General features: G+C 39.2%; 1 protein-coding gene across 4 annotated transcripts in view; it reads left to right on the forward strand.

Moving 5' to 3' along the window:
- The first annotated feature begins 4,408 nt into the window (after window positions 1-4,408).
- The window catches only part of atp8a1 (ATPase phospholipid transporting 8A1), a 91,496-nt gene continuing 76,359 nt past the window's right edge, over window positions 4,409-19,545 (forward strand). For 3 of the 4 annotated variants that reach the window (XR_015867564.1, XM_088430886.1, XM_088430887.1), the window contains exons 1-2: window positions 4,410-4,760; window positions 17,118-17,232. Coding sequence is in view for 3 of the 4 variants with exons in the window: in XM_088430886.1 (XP_088287012.1) it covers window positions 4,712-4,760; window positions 17,118-17,232 (164 nt within the window). In the remaining variant the exon portion in view is untranslated. Of the gene's footprint in view, window positions 4,761-17,117; window positions 17,233-19,545 lie in introns of all 4 variants that reach the window. The other variant, XM_088430888.1, reaches the window with a different exon arrangement.

Consider the following 19,545-nt stretch of genomic DNA (forward strand, 5'->3'; position numbering starts at 1 on the left):
ATAGCAGAGCAGGCAGGTACGCATGATGGGATAATAAAGTCTTTGTCTTGGTTAAGCTGTATGAGGCCAAGGTTATCTTTGCCATTCTTTTCCCAATCACTTACTGTACATGGTCAGTCGAAAAACGCTTTGGTAGTGTACTTGTGTAACTTGTTATTTCAACAAACTCAATCAGTACGTTAGAGGAAGGTAAATTGCGATTAGCCATAACGCGGGCTACAATAAATTTGAGGTAGAGATCTGCAGGTATGCATAGGGCGGCACATTATTTTAAAGAGTAGTTTCCGCCATTGTTAGTGTGAACACAGTTGGATGATTTTTATATACTGTAAATCTATAATAATAAAGCAGTGACTAATTAAACTTGTACTGCAAAGTATGATTTTACAGTTTGTTTATTTATAATTTGTATGTGGTGTGAACTGATGCAGCCTCCAGTTGGGATGTGACACCTAAACACAAGAGTGGTGACAGCATTGATTGGTGTGAGTTCTGCGGTTTGACCCCTGAGGCAAGAACTACACCCACATATGCACACACCATGCAAATTGGATTAAATGCCATTAGAAATGTCAGGTGTACCTAATGAAGTGAACAGTGGCTGTCATATCCCTTTATCACATTATGTCTTTATAATGTATCATATACCGTAGGTGAGATAAGGTTTGGAATAGATTACCATGATTTTACCTTTTTTTTTTCATCTTCATAATGAGTATTTATCAAACGGTGATGTGCTTTCCTCAATTTTATTCTCTCCACTGTCAGGAGAAACTCTTCATTGTCACACCGTCGTTTCACAAAATCTCATCAGTTAAGCAAAATTTCGAACGCGTTTTTTTTTTTTCAAATCTTTTAGAAAATGGCTGATCTTAGTGATGTACCTTGTATAATCTAAATACATCAAAATAAAGTCACTGTATAAAACAGTATTTCAAAGATAATAATGGGGAATTTAAACAATACATTCATCATATTGTATTCTGATTGGACGTTATCTAACACATGGTGAGTATCTAACACATGCCTAGTTTTGAGACAAGTGATGTATCTTCCCTCCCACGCCTTTTTATTTCATTTTAAATACCATGCACCAACATTAGTCAACGTTTTTGCGAGAAGGCTTTTTGGGGTCAATTGGTCATTCCAAGCAGCTGATTTGTGAGCCACAAGAGGGCAGAGTGCAACTCTAAACAGCTTTGTGTCACAACAAAGCCTCATCATTTCCAACAGAGGTTTTGGCGCAGTACCAGCAAATCTGCAGTTTGTCGTGATTTAGCATCTTTTTTTTTCGTTGAATGTTCAAAAAAGAATCAAAACAGGTAGACTGTTCTACTCTAGAAAGTTCTCACCTGGAAAATGTTTCATTGTGCTAATCCTCACTTGATTTCAAATTCAAGTTGTAGCTATCGTGAGTGATGTCATGTATACTTTGTGATTTTAATATTATTATTGTTTTTAAGTTTTGTATTCAGCATTTTTTTCCAGCTTGTGTCTGTAGTGAAAGTACTATATAAACCAGGGATCCCCCAACTTTTTATATCGAAAGCTATTACTTTAGTACTGAGTAATACAAAGGGCTACCAATTTTATACCCACACATCCGTAATGTGTCAAAATGTTATTGTTATCGGATAATTAATTTTATATCCTTTAATATGAATGCACTGACCATGTTAACGATTTCTCACAATAATTAAAATAAATAAATATGTAAATCAAGAGTGATATGTAATGTGTAAATAATGTTACAATTCCAGGAAAATCTCAGTGTTCTGTCACTTGTAAGATATTTTCAGAACAGGGTCACAGGCTACTCATGTGATCCTCGGGGGCGACCTGGAGTTGTCAGTCAAAATATTAGTGTTTGAATATACTTTATTGGGGCTCACAATCCTGATATAGGCTATGCATGTGGGGAAATAGTGTGGTCCGAGAACCAAGATGGCGGACACTTCCAAAAGGTGGTGGAGAACAACCAGGTCAAGATCCTGTGGGACTTCCAGATCCAGACAAACTGATGATGGCCAACCAGCTTGATACAGTAGTGGCTGATAAATAGCAGAAAACAGGAGTTGGGATAGATGTTGCGATCCCGAGAGCCAGCACAGTGCCGATTTCCATTTAACATTTTAATTGAGCTGTAAAGATCACATTAACAAAGGGAAAAGTTTTGAAATGTTTTATCCGGGTCTCTTTTTCACAGATTTTCACAGATGTGCGTAGAGGTTGTATAGGCACTATATAGTTGGAGTAAAATCGCCAACGCTTGTTTAAATTAGTCATCCGTGTCATCTCGTGTTCTATAAAACATAAAAGCCTTTGCATTCACACACACACACGCACACACTTACACAGAAGCACATGCCGCGCATCACTGAGGAGGCAGGCTTCTTGTCACTGTTGCCTAGCAACCACGGGAACCACAGAGCCAAATCCCTGTGGTGGAGAGCTGACGTTGAATTAGGCGGCGTGGGGGGAAACACAGGCAGTCTTTGGAAAATGAGGAGGAGGAGATGTTGTGGAGATCTTCTCCTTATCTTTGGCTGTGGAGATTCACTGTCTTGTTATTTTTAACATCCACTCGCAGCTTGCCTTGTTTCAAAATTTGCTTCTGCATCGACATGTTCACCCAATACTCTGCCCATGCATTATTTAGTGAGGCAGCGTGAGTATAAATAGTCACACTTAATTTCCTCTTTATGCAAATTCATGTACAAGCTTGGACATAAATAAACACTATATATTGACTACACTATACACACGGGGTACATTTTGCATGATTAAAGGCTTGCGTGTACTTGAGACTACTACTTGTGTGCATGATTGTTTGTGATGCGTAACGGTGCAGTTCTCACAAGTGACCGCAGCGGTGCTGCTGCAGCACCAATGCTTCACTCGTCGTGATTTGCATGTAAAATGCAGTCTGGACTGTATGTTAGAGAAATAGATCTGTGATTTGATTAATGCGCGAGAAATCATTTTAGGGACATTGGCAAAATAAGACGATAGTGTATGACAACGAGTGAGAATGCTTTCGGGCAATGAGCAAATGAGGACGATGAAACATTATACGGGTGGGAGAAAAACCTATTTTGTGACACGAAGACAAATAGAACATATTATTATTTCATGTGGTGAGGGCAAGATAAATAGCTATAATATAAACGAACGGATGCAGTAATCAATTAGCAACAGCTTTCTGTAAAAAAAGAAGTGTGATACAGTATGTGATGAGGACAAGAAAAAAAATAATGGGCTAATGAATAGCTTTGACAGTTTCAGTTTCATATTCTTTTAAGCAAGCTATATTTAAACACGGCCACGACAATATAGCAATCCCTTGTCAAAAGACATTCTTAAGTCACAATAACTGCAGGATTCCTACACAAATATGGTAACTTCTCTTAAATACATTATATCAACTTCCAGGTAAAAGTATAAATATTTATATATCAAGTATAGAACATATATATATATATATATATATATATATATATATATATATATATATATATATATATATATATATATATATATATATATATATATATATATATATATATATACAAGGTTACACAATCTTCTGTTCGAGAACACAGTCTAAATTCTAAAATTAGTTGTTCCCATAACTAAATTCATCAATCCAAATCAATATACCCCAAAACTCATAATAGCAATTTATAAAACACAGAAAAGCCTGGAAATTAGGGTATGAAAAGTATGTAATTTTGAAAATCTACATTTGCGGGAATCCAGATTATACTACCCTTGGTTGCCAAGTTTACACCCCAACAGTGAACCACAAAACATTTCATGTTTTCATACTTTATAAGATGTTATAGCTATCTCTTTTACTCCTTAACGCAAACATGACTTTGTTTCTTTTGTTTTTACTTTGTTTATGGGGAGTGAGTGGCTGCAACGGATTACAGTATGTCAATTTCTCTTTATTTCAACAGGGGAAGGGCTTTGAGATACCAAACCACTGTAAAGTATTCTAAATTAGTTTTATCATCTTGGCAAAATTCACGATATAAATGTTACGTGGTACTAAATATGTTTTTTCCCCAAATGGAGCGCAGGCAATGTACATATTAATAATGGACTGTGCTAATTAAAAATCACAGTCAACTCTGGTCACTGTACTCATGTATTTCAACCTGTGCACAAAAGTAGCCGCCAGAGGGGGTCGCTCAAGACCGACCAGCATTTTAAACAAACGAATCCTTGATGTTTCCGCCTAATGATTCGTCCAATTTAACATAAATATTAACTACAAAATGAAAATTTACCTTCATTTTCGACTAAGTGGCAACTTTTGATAGTGTTGTCCAGTCATCTTTTTTTTTTTCCCCCATTGCGGCTGGCAGTGGTACGGTCTGACGAGTAAGACACCACCGCCCCCCTGCGCTTTACTTTACGGCAAATTCACTGGAGCTTGTACCACGGCTGCTTGTCGAGGAGCTCCGGTGGGTCGTGGTGATTACCGGGATGCCGCGGGGAACCACCAACCCAGGAAACGAAAGCTCCGGACCTCCACGCCCACGCTAGCAATCTCCGCGCTGCGTGGGAGGAGATTCCAGGCCGTATTTTACCCCTTTTTTCTTTTTTAAACTAAGCTGACCTTCCGGGAGAAGCTGTCAGTGGCGACTCGACTGAGCAGCCGCGGCCGCTTGACAGGTGCCGTCGCCCGGCTGTGAATGAGGAGATGCCGCCCGTCCAAAGAACCATGTCGGATCTTCGAACGCGGGCGGACGGTATGTAGAATGGATTTGATTAAACATAACTAAACGTTGTGCATTTTGATAAACACATAGAAAACAATGCTTATCCGCATTTGTTAGTTATTTCCTGGTTTGGGTAAAAGTAATAAACATAAAGCTCTTCACTCAAGTCTCCCAAGGAAGCCTACCGCTTGTTAAAAAATGCATTTTGGTTTATTATTATTATTTTATTTATTTTCATTGCACAGTACACAAGAATATCTACGAGACACGTCATGGACATAATGTAGTATTTCCTCTCACATACACACGAGTGCATTTTGCCACCTTCCTCATACACGCTACAGAAATGTTTTTCCTCACACACAAACTCTCACACATGACAGATTTTTTTTTGAATAACATACACTTCCAACGCTTTTACGCACTACTAAACTTAAAACATTCAATGCTTTCATAAACGCACTACCATGTCAAAATGCTTTTACACTGATATTTTTTCCCCTTCTGAACATACACTACACTGCCCTGATGCTCTCACACCTAAACATGCCAAAATATTTCAAACAAATATCAGATGTGTTTATACACACTACTAAAATTCTCCCTTGGTAATCAAGCATTCAAACAAGTACTGAATACTTTAACTAATATACACTACTCACATGCTCTCACACAAAAACATAGATGTTTTCAGGCGCTACTAAACACTTTCTTACACACACTCCTAAAATGTTCTCTCTACTGTTTTCATAGATACACAACCAAATACTGTCACACAATTCAAAAAGCATTTTCACACAATCACTCACGCAAAGGATAATGTTGCTCACACGCACAACTGATTTTTTTTATCTTCCCTTTACCGTACACTACTTGAATGCTCTCATACAGATGACTCTCAGACACTACTAAAGTGCTTTCACACCACTGATGAAAATATTTTGCTCACACAGACTCTTGAAATGCTCTCAGGGACACTACTGTTTTTTTATGTGAACATTCTCCGAATGTACTCTAAAATATAACCTAAAATCCAATCATACACTCCATTAAAAGGCTCACTTGCTAATGAAACGCTTCCATACAAGTACTGAATTTTTCTTGCTTACATACGCTACTCTAACATACTCACATGCTGTGGTGATGTTCTCGCACACACTGCTAATTTTTCCCAATTTAACATATACTACTACCAATTTAACATATACTACTTAAACATTCTCACACAGGTGGCTAAAATGCTTTCAGACACTACTAAAGTGCTTTTACTCCATTTCTGAAAATGTTATCCTCACTGAAATGATTGCAGCCGCTATACAGATCTTTATTTTTTGAAAATATACACATATCAAATCTAAAATGAAATACGAGTAAAATGCTGGCATGCTAATGAAACGGTCTCACACATCACAATTTTTTACTCTACTCAAATGCTCTCTCACACATGACTATAAAGCTTTCAGAGATTCCTAAAAAAATGCACAAATGCTGAAAACATTTTCACAATTAGTGAAACGATTTCACATTCAGCAGTAATACATAATGTCTGGAACATTTTTATTCTTACACACAAAACCTAAACACATGTTACTTAAACGTTTTCACAAATTCTTAACATTTTCACTCAAACACACTACAAGAAGCTTATCATACTCCACTAGAAATAAACACATTAACTACACGTAATTATACTGGTCACACAGCTACTCCTGAAATGCTCTCACACATACCACTGAAATTATGACCAAACAATGTCCCTGGCGGGCCCTCATAATAGTGTCTTCTTGTGTGTGTGTTGATGCCTCTTGAAGTGAAACAAATGTAGCATGCAGCTGACCTGGTTCTTGCCCATGCAGACGGGGGATGCCCAGCACTGGCTCTCCTGCCCACACAGGCCGGGTAACATCACTACCTCAAGCCTGAAAACACACTAACAAGTGTCTGTTCATACACACGACCCAGGCGACACATAGACAGACAGTATACAACACAGCCATTGTCTTTCTTTCTGGGACCCTTCACTGCACCAGTAACTTTCCACTGCAGGGTAAAAATGATACAGACGCTCAAAAAGAGGATCCATGAACAGGCGTTTACATGCACGAGACCAAGATAGCTCCTGTAGTTTATGCACATATTGAACCCATGCATGTACCGTACGTGGATGTTTTAAGAAGTGCTTCATCTCTGTTTTGTGGCCTACCCTGATCTCTGGCCTCACCAGGTGGGAGTAATAACTTATCTCCCGTGATCAATACTGGTCTATACTAATTAGATTGTTTGTGTTTCTCTCTTGTTTGTGGTACGGCCTTTGCGATAACTGCAGTCTCAGGCAAGTATTGTAGCTTTTAGTCAGTATTCGTCGTTTAGTATGCGTTATTTCAAGCAGAGGTGGGGGACCACTTTTTTTTACTCTCCATCTATTTTATATTTACTTTCAAGAAGCTAGCTCAATTTATTAGGTGTTGGAATTAACAAGATAGCAAGAGCAAATCTCCAATCATTTTCACTGGCCATAGGTTGCCCACCTCTCCTTTAGAGGTAGATTTGTACTGTAGGACACATCTGAAGTTTTACATAATTTGACCATACTTGTGTGCACAGGGGAAAAACATGCCTCAGTGATGGAAAGCAATATGTACATTTTATTGATCTCCAGCTATTTAAGGGTGGTGACCCAATCTTAATATAAACCAGGGGTGTCCAAACTCAGTCCTCGAGGGCCGCTGTCCTGCATGTTTTCCAGGATTCTTTCCCTGACGCACCTGATTCAAATGATCAGGATCATCATCAGGCTTCTGCTGAGTTTGCTGATGACCTGATCGTTTGAGTCAGGTGTGTCTGGGAAAGAAACTTAGAACACATGCAGGTTACTGCCCCATGAGGACCGGATTTGGATACCCCTGACATAAACAGTGGTTCACTTTTTATATTTGTATGACAGTTTAGTATGTTAAAATGTTACCTGAATATTACAGGTTTGTGTAATAATCTTGTTTTCATTATCACCTGTGAGTACAAACAGGGGTCGATTGTGAATTCTACCATTTACAAGATATACTGTAAGAGCATTTTATGGTTCTCTACTATGACTTTAATATATCGTTTGTGACTGAATACCTTTATGACAGATTAAATAAAATTGGCACTGGTTGAAAATATTGCCATTAGTTTCTACCATGATGTCAATTTTTTTGTATGTATTATTTTCTTTGTTTGCAGTTGTCAGTAAGTCCACTGCCTCATACTGAGAGCTTTTTCTAGTTTTCACTTTTATTATTATTTACGACACTTTACCATTAGACCACCTCTCTTTTGCAGCTAAATAAATGGACTAATTATCAAAACGAATACTAGTGTGATTTGACAGTAGCAATAGATTTTTACCAAATGTGGTGGTCTGTTATTGTAACTATTTGCACCTCTCTGGAACCAAGCACACCCTCACACACACAGCTGCTAATGTGCGACTAACTTTTAAACACCACCTTTGAGCTGGTAATTACAAGGCAATTTGTCATCCTTCTCGGCACCACAACTAAGATGTTTGTGTTATTGTTACCGGAGACTTGTGCATTCTACTGGAACAAAGCTAAATAATTCATCACTAATATGGAGTCCATAGAAAATTGATGCCACTCCTGCAGTTGCATGAGTGAAAAGTCTCCAATAAATTAGCAATTATACACACCAATAAAACAACATGTTTTTATTTGTTGTTGTTAGTATTTCAGCACTCGCCCCAGCCTACAGTTTTATTTTGTTTAATCAAATAGCACATGAGGCAGGCCTCCATCTAGAGAGAGGGCAGCCCTCTCTGCCTGGCTTACCGCCTAATCCGCCAGCCGCCTGTCCATCAGTGCACACTTCCGAGCCTTGCCCACCACGTGCCGCCTCACCCCTCGCTGCCCCTGTCTGTCTGCCTGTCTGTCTGCGCTCTCATTTGTTGCCCAAATAAATGGACCTAGGTGACATTCACTGTCCGTATGTACATACTTTGGCCAAAAGAAATGCAGGTTTATGTAAAGTACATGTAGAAACAACCATACTGATTTACCTATCTATGGACAATTTTGAGTACTGTATTCAATAAGTCCAATGTGTGCATTTTTTTGATGCTGGCAGAAGCCAGGATATCTCGAGAAAAAACACCCAGAAAAAACCCACACAAGCAATGAGGGAACATGCATATTCCACTAAAAGGTTTTAGCTTGCAATTCAATTCCCCACATGTCCAGATGAGAAGTATACCCCGTTCTTGAATGACTCGTTTGGCAGCCTTGCAAAAAAAAGGGTGAACCAAGTCAGGTTAGTTGACCTTAATATATAGACTAAAAAGCTCTGCCAATATTTTCCATATGGAAATAAGTGATGGAAATAATGTTAAATTTTTGCTAAGTGGAAAAGGCATACCACAGCAGTACTTTCGGGGAAAAAAAAAATACAAATATAAAAAAAGTCTTGAAATACCGCTGTTTTGAACCAGCCAGTGGCCAAATGGCCAGTGTGCTTTTGAAACACTTACTGATTTAGTGGTTAGCGGGCTTTCATTAGGCACATTGTTCGCGTAAGCTAATCTTAGCAAATCTTAGCAAATTGTGGCTAATGTTAGCTAAACTAGCTGGTTTGCAGTTGGCTTATAAATAAAAATAGTTACACTATCAATCCTTTGCTTTGATGACTTAATCAGCTTGCTATTTTACTTTTCTTTCCATTGTTACAATCTGCGGCGCATATAAATGTGAGATTTATGGCTCACAAGTACCCCGACATTGGAAGCCATCTTGGATTTTCTCACTGAAAAGTTTGTTGATACCTGCTTGCATCCTTTCTTTAAAGTGATTGAGCGAGGCCATGCGTTCAAAGCTAGACAGATGGCACCGAGCATCCGGTTTGCAGCCTTATCTCGCACGCTTATCTGCCAAATCCTCTCCCACAATTGACACTAAAGTGGCGATTGGAAGGTAAGCTGTGGGGATGAAGCCATGCATTGACCAAATGATTGTCATGCTTTTTTTCAGTTAATAGCTGCTTTTCAGCATCCTTTTATCCCTGCAGCAATTTTTGAAGGCGGCAAAGTTGATGGCCACCTCTTGACGCTTTCAACACCATTCAGTTATTGAAACATCCTTTAAGCCTAGTCAGCCTCAACAGGGGTGTTGAAACGGAGACTGGGGACAGTCTGGTTACATCTGATGGGATTGAGAATTGCATGGGCCTGGTGGATCATTCACTGATGCGGCTGTGGCACCAAACGAGGAATGGATCGCCGATTATACATATAATAGCTTTTTAGTTCATTTTCTTTACGGTGACATTTTAGTTTGTTTGCTGGTAAGCCAATTAATGTGGACTTATGGCGACAGTAGTTCGGTGGAGGCAGCCTAAAATGAAATCATAACAGTTTCTTCACTCACAGCACTCAATGCTAATGGACTAAGTGTTAATTGTCTTGTTGGTGTGTTGCACGCATGCATGAGCAGCAGTAAAGTGCCCCAAGCCTACACGTGCCATAAGAGCATTCGCGTGGTCATTTCTGTTGGATGAGGTCATTTGGAAGGGTGAATTGAAAGGTGTCTGCAGACTTCACACAAGAAGTAAACATAGCCCGCCATCCTTTTCAATTCTTAAGTTTTCTGAATATTTCATATCCCTTTCTTTGTTACTATGTGTTGTTCAGCGAAAGTTGATTTTTGATGGGTACTTCTCTGTCAAACCACCACCCGGCTTTACTGTTCACAGAACAAATACCATAGTAGTTTGTATTAAATTTACAGTAAGTAGAGCGCATCGACAGCGATCCGCTCTGGCTGTGTCCGCCTCAGTGGACGGCACACCACATGACCCTCACTTTGACCATTCATAAAGTCAGGGAAAGCTTCTCGTCCATGCAGATCTCTTGCTAATCTGAGCTGGGCCAACCCTCGTGATGTCACAGATAGCCCCAGCTGCCCGTGTCATCTCGTGTCCCATGGCCATTCCACTGAAGTCCGCTGAGCCTATAGAGAGAGGGAGATTAATCCAACAGCTGCCCTGTTGTCGCTGCAAGGGCCGGTTACAGCATTGTGATCTGATAAGCGACTTATCGATGTTGCTGTAGCTTCAATTGAGGCGGTATTTATAGCCCCCCTGCAGCCCGGCCCCTCATTCACAAATGGTGAAGATGATGGTGCGGGCGGTATTCATGTCGCGACTGGGATTCCTATGAATAGACTGGCTGCTCTGTCTACTGAAATATTCATCTGGCGTGAATGAATAATAGACGGATCTTTCCTCATTGGTGATAGGGAGATTAACCTTGATATTTGGGGCGTTTTGTGTTTGGAGAGCCCATAAAATTGTTTTTCCCTGAAACTAGTCAATTAGCTAAGCATAATTATTACATCGGCGTGAACAGCCACAACATACGTCCTCCAGTATTCCCCAAGTATTGGAATTCTTATTGAATAACTCGCGTGGCAGCCTTGTAGTCGACCAGATCATGTGCACTCTTGTCGAAATTTGATTGACTAGCTGTCTTACTCATTCGCAGTCATTAGTCCCCGTTTTCTCTCAAGTCCAATAGATTTGACTCCGCCTCAACACTGAGAATAGCTTTAAATGGATTTTCCTACTCAAGCGATGGACTGATAGATCTTTTAACTACAACTACATATTATTGTGCATTGTGATTACATTTTTCACATTTCATCAGTACATCACAATATTCATGGCATATTTTGTAGATGTAGTACGAAAATAAGCATTGACCAGTAATTGTTGACTGTAAGGTTATCATCGTCCCTGTCATGGATGCCACTCGGTGCATTTCATCTTGGCCGTTTTGACGGCCGTGACTGCAATCATTTTCCACCCCCGCCATTTCGGCGTGACCTGAGCTAATGCTTTACCGCCCAGGATGTCATAAATTTCATCAAGGATGTTTTGCTCTTTAACCTGTTTCAGCTTTCAGTGAGGTGTCAGAAAATCATCAACATTCGAAGGATTATCCCTCAAATACTTAACATATTTTCCCAAGTACAAGTTGACCTTGCTTATATATTGATCCCCCCCTTTTCACCCTCAATTTAGGTGAATTTGACAAAAACACATTTATCCCTACACTATCCCTGACTTTAGTGGTTACATAGCTCATGGCTGTCCAATTATAACACACAATCAGTGTTATTAAAATGACAAAATTATGGTATTATTAAATGCATTACTTCATCGTATATCGAATAACGCACTGTTGCGGTAATGGGGAGGAGGGGTGGAAACGAGACAAGGGCAAGGCAATATACGCATGCGTGTAGACGCAACGTTGCAACAATAAAATGATTTGAAGTTTCAATGCTTTATTTTTTTGACACAGTTGAATATTTGTCGTAAATTATTAATAGCCATCATCACTATCTGACACGCCAAATAGCTCCTCCCATTTAAGTTCTGGACATCCTCTCCTATCTCCTCGTCAGTTGTTCAAACATCCTTGTTAACTCTTGCACGGGTAGTCATCTTCGGATCATCCAATTATTTTGAAATGTAGGTCTTCGGAGATGATTTGCTGATCATCCTACTTCCCAAGCTTTCTTTACCCAAGTGAAGACTGTCGTGAGATCAGAACCTGGAATGTTGCCTTTATCCACACAGCCTTGTTGTTGACAACACAGAGGCAATTAGGCGCCACTTGACGAAAGTGCATTTTTGCAATGTTCTATGTAAATGCTTGAAAACGGTTGCATACTATATCAAATTAGAGGTGTATATAAACATTTTTAGCCTTGTAAATTAAATGATATTACTTTTGATATTTAACCACAGATGTGTGGGAAAAAAAAATGGTCTATTTTGAATTATGTGGTTATAAGTTAAACCCCCTTTATGGGGGTTGAAAATGAGGGGGGAAAAAACTCGACATACTCGTAGAAATACAGTTTTTATATAATATAAACCCAACGTTGTGTGCTGCAGGTTAGCATTTCACATACAGTTGAGATGATGTGTGTGAGTGTTTGGAACTGGATATTCCACGAAACAGACAAGTGAGAAGACTAGCATATGCTCTTTGCTAGGCCCACCGGGCACCTTCTCCAAAATATGTGCCCCCTTGAGACTCTAGTTTCTCTCTGTTGTCTGTTGGCTGACACAAACGATAAGCCTCACATATGGCCCGCGTGCAAATCTATCACGACGCTGGCTGGCATTGACCCCTCCTCCAGAGGCTTCCCCTCCAGAATGATTTCCTTTTGCTTTCTAAGTCATACCAAGACCTATTTGCTATGTTCTCACTTCTTTAGTCTAAATAATCACCTAGCTTGGGTGCATTTCATCATGCAGGACGGCTTTTCACCATATTGATGTTGCAGAACCGCGGCTAATCTATATATTGCAGATAAAAGGTACACATTGCACATAGTCAACATTCAAGGTAGCCCACACTCCCGACTTGTGTGGATTACTACATTATCCACACTAATTGGGATCCAAGGAAACACTGTGGTTATTTACAGAGGGAGATTCTTTCCTCTCATAAATCCGTTCTCATGCTGGACAGAGTCAAAGCAATTTTTAGGACAGGAACTTCAACTACAGCTTTTAACTTGTAGGTCATGTTCATCTGTAGAAGAACAATAGATCTAACAGGTCTTAGGACACAGCTCTGAATTGGTCTTAAAGGGACAATATGTACAATTTCGACCGTTTTTCATGAAAAAGGAATCAATTAAATGATTTTACATTTCAAAAATTTGCAAATAAATGTGTTCATAACAACCAACAGTATTTTTTAAATATAATTGTAGGTCTAGTTGTAATTAAATTGTATTACATGTTAAAGGGCTCAATTTCCTCTAGGTGAAAGGGTGAGTAGGTTGTAGTCCATCTTTTGCTACGGGATATTCTACATCCCTTGCTTGTTACCCTTGGCAGTATAAGATAATGAATGTATGAAAATTGCAAATTTCTCCCCACATGTTTCAAACTACTAGTGGACCCCTGGGTTACAGCGTCCCTGGCTTATGTTGTTTTTCATGTTGCAAAGTGGAATAGTGAGTTTTTTCATCCCCTCTTTACCGTATTGTCCCTATTTTGCAACAAAAACAACTGTCACATGTTTCAAAATGGCGGCAAGGTAAAGCTTTGTTCGATTGTGAGTGATTACAAAACCATATTCATAGTGCATTTTACTGCTTAGTTCCAAGTTGAAAGGGTGAGCCATGGGTCCCAAGATTGCTAGAGATGTTAAAGAGAGAAGGAAGAAGATTAATTATATGGAAACAATGCTGGAGATAGCCCTTATTAAGGAATATGGGCATAACAAGCGGCACTCAAAGCTAAATAAATCCTTTCTATATTTTTTATTTATAATGTTGTCTGATTGTATACATTTATATGATATATACGTAGCACTTACTATACTATTTTGGTACAAATTTGTAATATTTATGTACAATTTTGATGTTTTTACCTAAACGCATTAGCTATATAACATAGTTTAGAATGCCCGCCATACGGTGAATTCGCCTTACGAGCCCAACCGCATAACGGATTGATCTCGTAACACGGGGGCCCACTGTGCTTCTTACTGACTGAAGTTCTGTTCCATGCCCTTTCATCAATCAAACCCCCCCGCCTCCCTCCAATTAGACCCAAGTACATAATTCCAGCATATATGGATATAATTTGACAGTTTTTGTTTAAACTTTCCGTGAGGAAACAACAAAAATGCTGAAGGTGTAGTACGGGTTAAGCAGAAGCGATGGCAGCCTCAACTGGTGCAATGCAGTACCTGGCAGGGGAACACACACTCCAGAGCATTGAGGGCTCATTCACAACACACAGACACAACATCAATCACAGGCTTGGCGAGCTTTCCTACTAAAGCTTCCTGCTGCTTTCAGACGACACGCCAGCTTGCTCTTTTCATACATCTTTGTGGACACTAATTCCTTGATCACCCAAACTTCACTTCAGTCTATTTGACCTCAAATCTGTGATTATTGACATTGTATTAGTCGCACTCAGGCGCTCTCTGCCTATCACTGTTTCTCTCATCAGTGCTCTGGTACAACTAACAAGAAAATATCCCAATCGAAATCCCGTTTTAAAACTTCATCTGTCCGTTTTTCTATCAATCTATCCGCATCTATCGAGAAATCCCACATTTGCCTCTCGAGGTGTGCACAGCTACGATTACGAGTACACGTTCTCGGCATAGATTAACTCATGCTTGTCACCCAAAAGCTGGTTTTGGTACGGTTGAGTGAATCAATGCGCTTGCGGCGCCATTGTCTCACTGTTCCAATTACTGATGGATTATAGCAGAGTGCTGTGCATGGATTTCCTCTGTGGCACCAAATTTCAGCGAATCCCCGTTTGAGTTCCAGAGCCACGCTTTGGGGGCATATTCATCAATTCATGTATCAATTATTTTCTTTCTAATGACTTATTATTACTAATACATCCAGTTACGGTGATTACTTAATTATATCTTTTTGCAGTTGAAAAAACTTGGGAGTTCATGGTGTGATTTTGCCCAGCAGCAGATTCTCAGCTAGTTTGCCATCTGATAAATATGTCAGCTATGGTAATTGAATTTTATTTTATTTTTTTACTCTTTCTCTGCTATGGCATGATTCCTCCGAGCATATTTTTTTTAAATGAAGAATCCATAATATTCAGTTTCTGTCAGTAATGTAAGCCCTATAAAATACTTTTTCAGCAAGTAGATAAAGTACTTAAAGTACTTAAAGTACTTGTGCCATTCATGTCTGAATTTCTAAACTTTTAAACTACATTACTATTTTTTGGCAACTATCGCCGTATTTTGTTCAGCAACTACAGAAGATAGCTTATCTTTTATTTCTGTCTTATTTTGGCCAGAAGATTGCACCACTACTGACAATGTGCACCCAAAAAACAATGTCAAAAATTATGGGCATTTCATGTTTTGCAAAGAAGTTGCTTATTGTTCCAATAAATTAGCTCTTAATTTGAAAAGAAGTTATGTTCAAGTCCCGCCATCAAGAGTTTTAAACTGGCTTTGCCAATACCAGAAGAAGTCCAATTAAAATCTCATGAATTGCCTTCATTTATCCCCAGCAATACTTGGTACCCCCTTTTGAGAACCACTGTCTTAAAGGACTCATTAATATTTAATGCTTGATGAAAGATTATTAGTCCACTACCCAACCAAAATGTAGTTGATTTTCAAAAGTTATTTTTAAAGATTCAAGCATGATCAAATTTATTGAAAATTACTTGTGAATTTGAATAATCATTAAGAAACTCAAATTTTCCAAACCCTCGGAATTTTAAGCTATTGACAATAAAGATACTTCTTTAGTCCTCAGCAAAAGCAGGCTGATTATCATTGTTACCGGCAAATTAAAACTGGCTTCTAGAAATATGTGTTTACTTTGGAAAACAATTTGCAATCTTTTAGCCTATTTTCTGTATTTCCATCTCAATCCTCACATCGTCTTTCTTCAGCACCATGCTAATCCCAATAAATCACCTGCGCCTATTTTACGTCTGGGTTGGCTCTTGCGTAATGGCGCTGAATAGCCGACCCGTGTTTCCCCTGGTGACCGCAATGACTACAGGGGTGCCGAGTTATTTTTAGCCCCAGAGCACATTATGAGGCAAGTGGGGCGGGTGGTGGTAAGGAGTGCCTGCTTGTCACTCCTCGGTAATCCTCTCAGTGTAGCCAAGAGGATCATTAAAATAACAAGAGGTGTAAAATTAGATTCCAGCCCGGGTTTGTGTAACACCAGGGAGAAAGTGGAACAGGTAAGGTGAGAGTTAGTTGGGCGCAGAGCAGAAAGAGTGACAACTGTCTTAAGGTTCTCGCTTTCCAATGGTGGCGGGTGTCTTTGTGGGCTTATTGAGGCCTTGACTGTCCTTGTCCTCGCAACACCCAACACGACCAGCGTCTCTAGAGCAAGAAGACAACAAAACTCACAACATGCTTGTCCTAATTTACTGTAGTTAGGGTGGGCTTTCTCTACACTCAAAACCAAAGTTATTCTCAAGATTTTTTTTTGTTTTTGTTTTTGAACTCTTCTCTGAGAAATATTTTGGATTGGGCAATAAATTGAAGTGCAAAATTTTGCTTTTATCCACCTCAAATATGAGCAAGTAGTTGGCTCATAAGTCTCTGCCAACCCCACAAAGACATGGTCTCCTTTGTTGGTTTTTGCCAATGTAGCTGCATCCCACACTGTTGAACCTGGTGGGAGTCAACAGCTTCAATAATGGGCCAAAAACTTTGCCCACGCATAGTAATGCTCATGGTGTGCAGCAGTAACATTAAAAATACAGTTCTCAGACTCCTCAACATGTTTTGACCCTTTATTAATGTAAAAATGTTCCTGGTAATGACTGTTTTGTTCTTTCATTTTTCAGGGTATGAGAAGACTGAGGATGCTTCAGAAAAGACATCCTTAGCAGACCAAGAAGATGCCCGATTGATTTACCTTAACCAGCCACAGTTTACAAAGTTTTGCAGCAACCGGGTCAGGTAAGAACTTTCTATATAAACAACATTTGTATGTTACTCAGTGCTCTCATTTGAAAATGTTCCTGGGTTCCGGACATGCAATTTTTGACCTGGGACACATACTTTCAAATCAACAGGCGTCTCTGGGATGCATTGTTTTTTGACATGAAAATATTCATCGTCTACTTTTTTATCCAACAAAACTTGACGACTTACAAACGTTTTTGAGAACTTTGTCGTGTTGGTTTTGATCTTGCGAAAAACATAACGTCAATTGAGAAAGGGGGGAAAAAAAAGGACACAGCTTTGTTAAATAAATTCTGCTCACACACTGAGCCTCACGGCATAAGATAATGATCAAGTAGATGGCAACAAGATCATTGCCACGACCATGCATTCGGGTGTACTTTCAAAATAAAATTGTCCCAATGATATTCATTTAATATATTACTTGATATGCTACATTTTATTTTGAAGCTTTGTCTGGCTTCCTTTACAACCAGCCGCATCGGCAGCCAATTGTCACAAGGGCACATGCTACACTACAGTATTGATCTGCAGTGCTCTGGTAAAAAATTTACCAATAAAAACATACACATGCTGTAGACACATTAGTCTAGTTGATCTGCATTTGATTTCCAGTAGGTGCAGCACTGTTACCATGGTCCACATTTTGTCGCTGCACTTAATCAACTGTGTACCGTTTTTTCGTCAGTGCTCAACACTGCAACTTAAATCACCCTCAAATGTCTCCAACTTTACATCGCTAAAAATTGTCACAGTGCCAGTACATGTTTTAATTCGTATGTACATGGATGTGACAGCATTCATCTATGTATTTACTGTGTTAATGTGGTACACCGTGGAAAAAAAAAATACAGCTCAAGGAAGACGCAACACCATCAGATTATGCCAAAATACACACACTAAATAATACACAGTGGCAATGCAATAGTACCGCTATTGCGTTGTAGGCTCTCTGTTTGAAGTTGGCCTTCAAAGCTGTGGTTGTGGAGTGGCTAGCTTGAGTCCTCGCAACTCCGTTTTTATTGCCACCTCATCACAGAGCTACCAACATCATCCCACCGCCATTAAAAGCAAACGTCATATTCAATTGCTCATTAAGGATGACAAACCGTTCAATTAAACACTGATGACTATTGGGCTTTCAAAATGAATGCCTTGACAAATATACAGTACGCATAACAATGAAATTTGCTGGGATTTTCTTGAATGAGAACAAATTAAGATGGGACTCCATGAAGTCAGCACTTTTCCAGTGTGACTGTCTCTTCATCTCAGGATTGTGCTGCTTTTAGCATTAAAGGTCAAGCGTGTCAGGTCAGGCCATCCTCTGTCAAAGAATATTACTGTTGGCATTCTGGTTTCACGAGTTGTGCATGTACGCACGTACGCACCCACAGACATGCAGATTTGAGCCATGAATGGAAAAAAATGAAGGGTGCACTGTTCAATGTATCTAATTGCTTGAGTAGGAGTGCATACTCTTTTGTACTTTTGTTGTTGTTGGTATGGGCCCAGTAAATGCAATATGCAAAATGGACTGTAAAGAACAAGACATGGACATTAACACATGACCTACATTGTATATGGTGTATTAACCACATTTTCCTCACCACGTGCTGAGATTAATGACTACTTGTTATATTTAATTAAGAATAGGCTTTGATTTGGCCTGTGGCCTTACACGTGAGGAAATTGTTTACAAACTGATTTAGATTGCACAAAAAATGTACTGGTCTGACCAGCTTGCCAGTGTCATAAAGCTTGTGTGAGCAGCTGTGTTTACTTTGGATCAGGTGGACAATCATACACTCTCATGCAGAAACTAAATTTTAACACCTAAAACCTGCTAAAAGATACCATGGGATACCGTGTTTTGTAGTCGTTCATGTGGCCCCTTTTCAAGTGCCTTTGTACAAAGAACATAACAAAAAACCTAAACATATTAGAGTTGATCAAGGAGAGGTTTAATATTTGTAATATTAGTAGGAATGGACAATCAATTAAATGAATTTAAGTAATTTGTCAATCTAAAAAGTGATCATTTGAAAATTAGCGAAATTATGAAATTTAGGTTTTGTACAAGTGTCAGAACGCATGATGACAGTGGTTCACAAAACCTGTAGTCAATATTACAAAGTTACCTTTAGCAACTACATAACACATTGTGGCATTCAAAACGTATCTGACACAAAATAGAAACAATAGCACCCATGTTGTTGAGATGGTGAACATTATTGCAACAGGTTGAGGCCAGAACTAATTCACTGACAAAAAAATAGCATGTACTCTCCACAAGTGAACATTTGT

Source organism: Hippichthys cyanospilos, chromosome 13, assembly GCF_059441005.1.
Source record: "Hippichthys cyanospilos isolate Australia breed blue-spotted pipefish chromosome 13, RoL_Hcya_1.0, whole genome shotgun sequence".
Classification (NCBI taxonomy): Eukaryota; Metazoa; Chordata; class Actinopteri; order Syngnathiformes; family Syngnathidae; genus Hippichthys; species Hippichthys cyanospilos.